Source organism: Lutjanus erythropterus, chromosome 22 (assembly GCF_056507025.1).
Source record: "Lutjanus erythropterus isolate fLutEry1 chromosome 22, fLutEry1.hap2, whole genome shotgun sequence".
In the NCBI taxonomy this organism is placed as follows: domain Eukaryota; kingdom Metazoa; phylum Chordata; class Actinopteri; order Lutjaniformes; family Lutjanidae; genus Lutjanus; species Lutjanus erythropterus.
In genome coordinates, this window is record NC_139338.1 from 29,654,874 (window position 1) to 29,665,364 (window position 10,491).

Consider the following 10,491-nt stretch of genomic DNA (forward strand, 5'->3'; position numbering starts at 1 on the left):
GCCGTCCTTCTCTTCAGCCGTCCTGCTCTTCAGCCGTCCTTCTCTTCACCCGTCCCGCTCTTCAGCTGTCCTTCTCTCCAGCCGTCCTTCTCTTCAGCCGTCCTGCTCTTCAGCTGTCTCGCTCTTCAGCCGTCCTTCTCTTCAGCCGTCCTGCTCTTCAGCCGTCCTGCTCTTCAGCCGTCCTTCTCTCCAGCCGTCCTTCTCTCCAGCCGTCCTTCTCTCCAGCCGTCCTTCTCTTCAGCCGTCCTTCTCTTCACCCGTCCTTCTCTTCACCCGTCCCGCTCTTCAGCTGTCCTTCTCTTCAGCCGTCCTGCTCTTCAGCTGTCCTGCTCTTCAGCCGTCCCGCTCTTCAGCTGTCTCGCTCTCCAGCCGTCTCGCTCTCCAGCTGTCTCGCTCTCCAGCCGTCCTTCTCTTCAGCCGTCCTTCTCTTCAGCCGTCCTGCTCTTCAGCCGTCCTTCTCTTCACCCGTCCCGCTCTTCAGCTGTCCTTCTCTTCAGCCGTCCCGCTCTTCAGCCGTCTCACTCTTCAGCCGTCCTTCTCTTCAGCCGTCCTTCTCTTCACCCGTCCCGCTCTTCAGCTGTCCTGCTCTTCAGCCGTCCCGCTCTTCAGCCGTCCCGCTCTTCAGCCGTCCTGCTCTTCAGCCGTCCCGCTCTTCAGCCGTCCTTCTCTTCAGCCGTCCTTCTCTTCAGCCGTCCCGCTCTTCAGCTGTCCTTCTCTTCAGCCGTCCCGCTCTTCAGCCGTCCCTCTCTTCAGCCGTCTCGCTCTTCAGCTGTCCTTCTCTTCAGCCGTCCCGCTCTTCAGCCGTCCCTCTCTTCAGCCGTCTCGCTCTTCAGCCGTCCTTCTCTTCAGCCGTCCTTCTCTCCAGCCGTCCTTCTCTTCAGCCGTCCTTCTCTTCAGCCGTCCTTCTCTTCAGCCGTCCCTCTCTTCAGCCGTCCTTCTCTTCAGCCGTCCCGCTCTTCAGCCGTCCTTCTCTTCAGCCGTCTCACTCTTCAGCTGTCCTTCTCTCCAGCCGTCCTTCTCTCCAGCCGTCCTTCTCTTCAGCCGTCCTTCTCTTCAGCCGTCCTTCTCTTCAGCCGTCTCGCTCTTCAGCTGTCCTTCTCTCCAGCCGTCCTTCTCTTCAGCCGTCCTTCTCTTCAGCCGTCCTGCTCTTCAGCCGTCCTGCTCTTCAGCCGTCCTTCTCTTCAGCCGTCCTTCTCTTCAGCCGTCTCACTCTTCAGCCGTCCTTCTCTCCAGCCGTCCTTCTCTTCAGCCGTCCTGCTCTTCAGCCGTCCTTCTCTTCAGCTGTCCTTCTCACCAGCCGTCCTTCTCTCCAGCCGTCCTTCTCTCCAGCTGTCCTTCTCTTCAGCCGTCCTGCTCTTCAGCCGTCCTTCTCTCCAGCTGTCCTGCTCTTCAGCCGTCCTTCTCTTCAACTGTCTCGCTCTTCAGCCGTCCTTCTCTTCAGCCGTCCTTCTCTTCAACTGTCTCGCTCTTCAGCCGTCTCGCTCTTCAGCCGTCCTGCTCTTCAGCCGTCCTTCTCTTCAGCCGTCCTTCTCTTCAGCCGTCCCGCTCTTCAGCCGTCCTTCTCTTCAGCCGTCCCGCTCTTCAGCCGTCCCTCTCTTCAGCCGTCTCGCTCTTCAGCTGTCCTTCTCTTCAGCTGTCCTGCTCTTCAGCCGTCCCGCTCTTCAGCCGTCCTTCTCTTCAGCCGTCTCGCTCTTCAGCTGTCCTTCTCTCCAGCCGTCCTTCTCTCCAGCCGTCCTTCTCTTCAGCCGTCCCGCTCTTCAGCCGTCCTTCTCTTCAGCCGTCTCGCTCTTCAGCTGTCCTTCTCTCCAGCCGTCCTTCTCTCCAGCCGTCCTTCTCTTCAGCCGTCCCTCTCTTCAGCCGTCTCGCTCTTCAGCTGTCCTTCTCTTCAGCCGTCCTTCTCTTCAGCCGTCTCGCTCTTCAGCTGTCCTTCTCTTCAGCCGTCCCTCTCTTCAGCCGTCTCGCTCTTCAGCTGTCCTTCTCTTCAGCTGTCCTTCTCTTCAGCCGTCCCTCTCTTCAGCCGTCCTTCTCTTCAGCTGTCCCGCTCTTCAGCCGTCCTTCTCTTCAGCCGTCTCGCTCTTCAGCTGTCCTTCTCTCCAGCTGTCCTTCTCTTCAGCTGTCCCGCTCTTCAGCTGTCCTTCTCTTCAGCCGTCCTTCTCTTCAGCTGTCCTTCTCTCCAGCCGTCCTTCTCTCCAGCCGTCCTTCTCTCCAGCCGTCCTTCTCTTCAGCCGTCCTTCTCTTCAGCTGTCCTTCTCTCCAGCCGTCCTTCTCTCCAGCCGTCCTTCTCTTCAGCTGTCCTTCTCTCCAGCCGTCCTTCTCTCCAGCCGTCCTTCTCTCCAGCCGTCCTTCTCTTCAGCCGTCCTTCTCTTCAGCCGTCCTTCTCTCCAGCCGTCCTTCTCTTCAGCCGTCCTTCTCTTCAGCCGTCCTTCTCTTCAGCCGTCCTTCTCTTCAGCTGTCCTTCTCTTCAGCTGTCCTGCTCTTCAGAGCACCACCTGGCTGTTTCCTCACCTGCCCTCATGATGACAGGAGTGGACAGTGGTCCTACTGGTTCCACACCAGTACTCCCAGCTGCAGCTGATTGGTTGATGGGAGCTGTTGCAGAGCAGAAGAGAACAAACATGTTTAAAGTGTCAGTGTTGTTTGTTGTGAGTGTTCTCACCTGAGTTATTTACCTGTGCAGGTACAGCTCTGGTCCTGGCTCGTCTTCCTCTGGAGAAGATTGCAGAGTGTCTCAGTGATCTCTGTGCTGTTCAGGTCATGGCTCTAAAAAAGGTCAGTCTGTGTTTCTGCCACATTCAGACTCTCATGGTTTTCAGTCTGAATGTTTAAATCAGTGATTGATGGATTTGATTGACTGATCGATCAGAGTCTGTAGAAACTAAATACTGTAATTGGCTGAACTTGTGTCTTTCTGTTTTTGTCTTTCAGCTTCTCGCTGAAGAATCTACAAATGGTAAATCAGCTGATCCCACAGTCTGGCTGGACAGACTAGCTGTTATCTTCAGGTGAGTTTACCTGTTGATTTACCTGTAGTCAAATATTATTGAAACTTTATTTAAATTGTGAAGCTGCAGACAGTGTGTACATTCATACAGTTTGTTTTTCCTTCAGACACACAAACCCCATCGTAGAGAATGGACAGACTCACCCCTGTCAGAAAGTCATCCAAGAGGTAAAGTACCTGAACTCACCTGGTTTACCTGGAACAGTCATTTGAATATTAATGCAAATTATTTATTAATAGATAACCTCAATCATGTGACCTGTTGTTGTTACATCCATTCTTGAGAATTGGGACAAATCGTGTCCCACCAGGAAAATCAAAACAAACAAACAAACAAACAAACAAACAAAAATGATTCACACCAACAACAACATCAACTTCGTCCAGCTGTTCGTCTGACAGCCAGTAAATTTAATAAAACGTTTAATCAGAAGAAGGTCGGCCGGTTAAAAGAGTTAATCACAACACTTATTTGTCCCATTTCTCAAGAACGAGTGATTAATACATTTGATGTGTCATGTGACTCACTGTTACATCTGAAGATGTGTTATTACTGTATCTTACCTGTGTCATGTGACCCACCTGTAGATCTGGCCCGTGCTGTCGGAGACTCTGAACACCCATCAGGCTGATAACAGGATTGTGGAGCGATGCTGTCGTTGTCTCAGGTTTGCTGTACGATGTGTGGGGAAAGGCTCCGCCTCACTCCTGCAGCCACTTGTCACTCAGGTGAGACACACCTGCATTATCACACTGACACACCAGGTGGACAGAACTCTTGTTGTTGGTTAATGACCAGTGTGTCAGATTTAAATAAGGACTGTTGTATTTTTGTTTCCTGAGCTCATAATGTCTACAGAGGGAGTGGCTCCTCCTCAAGGCCGCCATGTTTAACCGCCATGTTTCAACAGCGGCCCAGAACAGACAAACCGAGCACCGAGTCTACATACAGACTTACCTGACTGATCAGTCACGTCTCCTCATCTTTTATTTACCTGTTCATGTTCTGTGTCATCAGATGGTGAGTGTGTACCAGGTGTATCCACACTCCTGCTTCCTGTACCTGGGCAGCATCCTGGTGGACGAGTACGGCATGGAAGACGGCTGCAGGCAGGGACTGCTCGACATGTTACAGGTAAATTCATACCTGTAGAGCAGGTAAAGTCACACTTGTAGACCTGGTAAACACATCAGAAAGCTTGTGTCCGACTGTATGATGATGATGATGATGATGATGATGATGCCGCCACCTCCTTCAGGCTCTGTGTATGCCGACCTTCCAGCTGTTGGAGCAGCAGAACGGTCTGAGGAACCATCCTGACACCGTGGATGACCTGTTCAGACTGGCCACCAGGTGAGTCTGTGGCTTCACCTGAACAGACTGACGTGTCCTTCAAGGACGTCCTGTGACGTCTACCTGACGTCTCTACCTGTTTCTGTCTGTCCAGGTTTATCCAGAGGAGTCCTGTCACTTTACTCAGCAGCAGCATCATCGTTCACATCATCCAGTGCGCCATCGCTGCCACCTCATTGGACCACAGAGATGCCAACTGCAGCGTCATGAAATTTGTTCGAGACCTCATCCACACCGGAGTCGCCAACGATGTGAGTCAACATGTCCTCTGTCTCTGCAGCACAAACAGGATGAACATGTCTGTCCTCTGTCTCTGCAGCATGAGGAGGATGAACATGTCTGTCCTCTGTCTCTGCAGGACAAACAGGATGAACATGTCTGTCCTCTGTCTCTGCAGCATGAGGAGGATGAACATGTCTGTCCTCTGTCTCTGCATCACAAACAGGATGAACATGTCTGTCCTCTGTCTCTGCAGCACAAACAGGATGAACATGTCTGTCCTCTGTCTCTGCAGCATGAGGAGGATGAACATGTCTGTCCTCTGTCTCTGCAGCACAAACAGGATGAACATGTCTGTCCTCTGTCTCTGCAGGACAAACAGGATGAACATGTCTGTCCTCTGTCTCTGCATCACAAACAGGATGAACATGTCTGTCCTCTGTCTCTGCAGCACAAACAGGATGAACATGTCTGTCCTCTGTCTCTGCAGCACGAGGAGGATGAACATGTCTGTCCTCTGTCTCTGCAGCACAAACAGGATGAACATGTCTGTCCTCTGTCTCTGCAGCACAAACAGGATGAACATGTCTGTCCTCTGTCTCTGCTGCACAAACAGGATGAACATGTCTGTCCTCTGTCTCTGCAGCATGAGGAGGATGAACATGTCTGTCCTCTGTCTCTGCAGCACAAACAGGATGAACATGTCTGTCCTCTGTCTCTGCAGCACAAACAGGATGAACATGTCTGTCCTCTGTCTCTGCAGCACAAACAGGATGAACATGTCTGTCCTCTGTCTCTGCAGCACGAGGAGGATGAACATGTCTGTCCTCTGTCTCTGCAGCACAAACAGGATGAACATGTCTGTCCTCTGTCTCTGCAGCACAAACAGGATGAACATGTCTGTCCTCTGTCTCTGCTGCACAAACAGGATGAACATGTCTGTCCTCTGTCTCTGCAGCATGAGGAGGATGAACATGTCTGTCCTCTGTCTCTGCAGCACAAACAGGATGAACATGTCTGTCCTCTGTCTCTGCAGCACAAACAGGATGAACATGTCTGTCCTCTGTCTCTGCAGCACAAACAGGATGAACATGTCTGTCCTCTGTCTCTGCAGCACAAACAGGATGAACATGTCTGTCCTCTGTCTCTGCAGCACAAACAGGATGAACATGTCTGTCCTCTGTCTCTGCAGCACAAACAGGATGAACATGTCTGTCCTCTGTCTCTGCAGCACAAACAGGATGAACATGTCTGTCCTCTGTCTCTGCATCACGAACAGGATGAACATGTCTGTCCTCTGTCTCTGCAGCACGAGGAGGACTTTGAAGTGAGGAAGCAGCTGATTGGTCAGGCCATGGAGCAGCACGGTCAGCAGCTCATCACTCAGCTGATGCACTCATGTTGTTTCTGTCTGCCACCGTACACGCTGCCCGACGTGGCCGAGGTGCTGTGGGAGGTCATGGTGTTTGACAGACCTGTAAGTATGAACACGAACACCTGGTCAGGTGTTGTTCATCAGAGACTGATGATTCAACTCTGCCGTTTGTTTCAGACGTTCTGTCGCTGGTTAGAAAATGCTCTGAAAGGTTTACCGAAGGAGACGTCAGGAGGAGCTGTGACTGTCACCCACAAACAGCTGACTGACTTCCACAAACAGGTCACCAGGTGAGATATCAGCAACACCTGCGACAACAGACACGAGCAACCAGCAACTGACTTCTTACTCTTTATTTTTCTCCTTCCTCATTTATCTGAGAAGAAGAACAAACAATATTTAACACACTTTTAAATGGAACCTGCAGGTGATCCAAAAGTCCTGTTCAGGTATTTTATTACACAGGTGTTAAAGATTTTAACACGTTTCACTGTAATCATACAATAAAGTGTTAAACTGTTAAACATCAGACGGATTGTTTAATGCTAAAAAACCTGGTGAACAACCATTGAAAAAGTAATTTTTGAAATGTTGATATTACTTTTAGTCAGAGGTTAATGACTGCTTTGATTGGCCAGCAACATGTCACATGACTGGCTGTAGGGTTGGGATGATAACGTCTCGTTTTTTACCACATTACATTTAAAATGTCTGAAGTTATCATTTGAAACAAATTGAGGTTTTTGCTGTTTTCTACCACTGACGAAAAAAAACAGATTAAACATCAAAGATTGTGTCAAAGTCAGAAATCTGTTTTTGGCAACTTCAACTTTAAATGATTTTTACCTCCAGTTCAAACACCGAAGTCTTTGTTTTAATAAAGAAAAAGGAAAACAGTCGATAGAAGACGCATCTGACAGCTGTGACTCATCTGAAATATTTGGATCTGTGCAGCGTTCAGGGACATGTGGAGCCAAGAGTGAGACATTCAGGGGCGTGAGACGTTCAGGGACATGTGGAGCCAAGAGTAAGACATTCAGGGGCGTGAGACGTTCAGGGACATGTGGAGCCAAGAGTGAGACATTCAGGGGCGTGAGACGTTCAGGGACATGTGGAGTCAAGAGTGAGACATTCAGGGGCGTGAGACGTTCAGGGACATGTGGAGCCAAGAGTGAGACATTCAGGGGCGTGAGACGTTCAGGGACATGTGGAGCCAAGAGTGAGACATTCAGGGGCGTGAGACGTTCAGGGACATGTGGAGCCAAGAGTGAGACATTCAGGGGCGTGAGACGTTCAGGGACATGTTGAATGGGATGGGATATGTTGATTGGTTGTATCAGCAGCCTGAGACGTCTGGATTTTGTTGAGACTTGTCGATCTAAATGTGGAACGCAGAAAAACTGGAGTCCTCACGGCGAGTTCAGACTTGTCCTGGAAGACGAATCTGAGGTCTGAGAGATTCACCTGAACAAACTAAACTACAGTCGAGGGAGTGTTTTACTTTTAATCTGACAGCTTTATCATTTAAAACGGACAGGTGTTAAAGTTTTTACACAGAAAATAAAATCAGGTTTTATGTTTTTACAGTTGAATAATAAACTGTGTCATTAAAAAAAAGCCACCGGCAGAAAGAAACACAACATTGTGTAACAGAACTGAACAATAAACAGATGACTTTAACCATTTAACCACCAGTTTTCATGTTAGATGGGACCAGAGTGCAGCTCAGGGTTCCAGGCTCGTCCTCAGAGGTTCTCTGGGTCTTATCTAAATAAACAATGGAACTAGAACCATTGCTGTGACCTTTTAGGGGTTTTAAATGATGCAGTGTTTATATTCTGAATACAGTCGAACCACTTTAGTAACATTTTTAAACACACGTTGAAGAAGAGAACAATTATTCACTAAAATAATCAGCTGACTTTAGGCTTTTCTTTAAATATGTCTGCATTTTTCATGGTTTGACAGATTTTAGATGAAATGTTCCATCAAGTTGTATTAATTCTGAAAAACCAGCTCAGCTTCTGATTCTGAGACGGTCCAGGAGGAAAAAACACCGACTCTGCCGCACCGTCTTTTTAACTTACCTGTCCAATCTCTGTGTGCACATGGTCCTGTAGTCTCATGCCCTTATATGGACATTGGTGGGACATTTCCTGATAATTAGGAACAAGTGGCACTGAGGAGGACAATGGTACTCATCATTATGAACGACTCTGTGGTTTAAGAACACCTCCACGAATCAGAGTTTGAGTTTGGTTAAGAAGCGTTCAGAGGTGTGACTTCCTGTTTGTCTTTCTTCTTCTCTTCAGTGCTGAAGAGTGTAAACAGGTGTGTTGGGCCATCAGAGAGTTCACCAGACTGTTTCGATAGCTGCAACCTTCACACAACACCAGGTAACTATTCACACAAGTAACTATTCACACAAGTAACTATTCACACAGGTAACTGTTCACACAGGTAACTGTTCACACAGGTAACTGTTCACACAGGTAACTGTTCACACAGGTAACTATTCACACTAGGGATGGGCACGATTAATCGATGATCGATAATTGATCATTAAGAATTATGTCGATCACGTAATTTGTTTTCGATTTTTCGACAGTGTTAAACAGAGTTCATGTAGTGTGCGTCGAGAAAGCAACGTAATGAATTTCATTATGTGGCGGTAGTAAAATATCCCACCAGCGGGGGGCGATATAGCAGAGAAAACCGCCTGAGCTGACTTCTGCCCTGCCGCCGTATCTGAAGGTAGTAAACATGAAGCGCGCACAGCGAACAAAAACAAGTAGGTTAAGTAAGTTATAGCTCAGGACAGTTACCACCGTAGCCTTCATGTAAACCTATAGGCCTATAATGTGTTATTGTTATGTGGGACCTCCGTCTCTCAGTCGTGCCTTCTGGCAAAAAAAAAAAAAAAAAAAGGTCAGCTGCGAGTCTACTTTGTTCTTTGATTAAATGACTATTAGTTAATAATATGATGTTTTATTTTTGTGTTTAAAAGAGGCGAAATGTAGCCTATTTATTTTGTTTTAGAGAATAGCCTACTGGCTCTTATTTTGTTAAGATCCCGAGTCCCGACGCCTCCGCGTACGTCTATTTCTATTGTTTAACAGTTGCACATTTAAATTGTAAATCGCGCAAGACGTGGATTAAAGTTCTCCTTAAATTATTATTATTTATTATGATTTTTTATTCTGTCTAAAAGAGGCGGAATTGTATTTTGTTTGAGAAAATAGTCCTGTCACCGGCTTTTATTTTGTGAGGAGTTTCAGCCCGACGCCTCGCGGTGTTTTGTTTAACAGTTGCACATTTAAACTGTAGCCTAAATTGTGAAACAGGATTGTTGGATTAAATTGAGAAAAATCAGACTGCCTGTATTTTTAATCATTTTTTCTATCAGACATTTCTTAATGATTAAATCGATAATTGATCGTTAATTCTCATGATTATTGATCAAAAAGTTTGTCGAAAATGCCCATCCCTAATTCACACAAGTAACTATTCACACAGGTAACTGTTCACACAGGTAACTATTCACACAGGTAACTATTCACACAGGTAACTGTTCACACAGGTAACTATTCACACAGGTAACTGTTCACACAGGTAACTGTTCACACAAGTAACTATTCACACAGGTAACTGTTCACACAGGTAACTGTTCACACAAGTAACTATTCACACAGGTAACTGTTCACACAGGTAACTGTTCACACAGGTAACTTTGATGAAAACAGTTTGTTGTTTCATGTCGTGAATTTGATTCCTGACAAACTAAACGAATCCAGTTTCACCTTTTCTTCCACATGGCTTCATGTCATCACACACCTGTTTACCAAGTGTTGACAGAGAAAACACCTTGTTGTTTTTCTTCTTCAGGTTAAATCTTTCGTTGACCAACATTCAGAGGTGACGGCAAAAAGCTGTGACTGCAGACGAGGATCCAAAGGGACGAGATGAAGATGATGAAGATGGAGGGACTTTGAATGTGAAACAGATCGGATCACTCTGATGGACTGACAGAGTGGAGACTGATTGGACAGAAGTCCTCCACCCCGACCCCCAACCTCACCTGACCTCACCTGCAGCAGGTGTCAGGTGGGCGGAGTTGGGTCCAGCAGGTGGGCGGGTCAGGACTAGGAGGAGTTCACTAAGTGAACTGATGTGGATCAGTCCTGTTGGATCTTCATCAGTAATCAATCGTAGGATGTGCCTGGTCAACAGTTTTTAAGAGAAGATTTATTTTTGGGACTTTGGTCGTGATGTTTTTTGTCCGTGCCATACAAAGAGCCAAAAGATTTCCCATGATGCTCTTGGCTGAGCGGCTGCCTATGGAGGCTCAATGCTGGAGGATTTGGCGTCACCTTTGACCTTTTTAACTTTGGTTGAATTTTAGTTGTTTTTCCACAAAGTGAGACAGAGTGAACTCTGGGTAATGAGAGGGAGAGACTGACACCATGACATCATCGGTGATGTAGCCTTGTTGTAAACAATAAAAAACAACAACTGAAACAACCAGTACATCTTGTTTAGTGT

At 47.5% G+C, this 10,491-nt stretch overlaps 1 protein-coding gene across 2 annotated transcripts in view; it reads left to right on the forward strand.

Annotated features, from left to right (window-relative positions):
* Window positions 1-10,470, forward strand: part of tnpo3 (transportin 3) — an 18,453-nt gene extending 7,983 nt beyond the window's left edge. Inside the window, exons 13-23 of one of the 2 annotated variants that reach the window (XM_084711019.1) lie at window positions 2,678-2,769; window positions 2,926-3,002; window positions 3,109-3,169; window positions 3,590-3,730; window positions 4,020-4,136; window positions 4,261-4,355; window positions 4,450-4,613; window positions 5,819-6,051; window positions 6,127-6,239; window positions 8,262-8,345; window positions 9,835-10,470. In XM_084711019.1, coding sequence (XP_084567145.1) covers window positions 2,678-2,769; window positions 2,926-3,002; window positions 3,109-3,169; window positions 3,590-3,730; window positions 4,020-4,136; window positions 4,261-4,355; window positions 4,450-4,613; window positions 5,819-6,051; window positions 6,127-6,239; window positions 8,262-8,322 — 1,154 coding nt within the window. In that variant the 3' untranslated portion in view covers window positions 8,323-8,345; window positions 9,835-10,470. The remainder of the gene's footprint in view (window positions 1-2,677; window positions 2,770-2,925; window positions 3,003-3,108; window positions 3,170-3,589; window positions 3,731-4,019; window positions 4,137-4,260; window positions 4,356-4,449; window positions 4,614-5,818; window positions 6,052-6,126; window positions 6,240-8,261; window positions 8,346-9,834) is intronic. The other variant, XM_084711020.1, reaches the window with a different exon arrangement.
* Window positions 10,471-10,491: the final 21 nt, after the last annotated feature.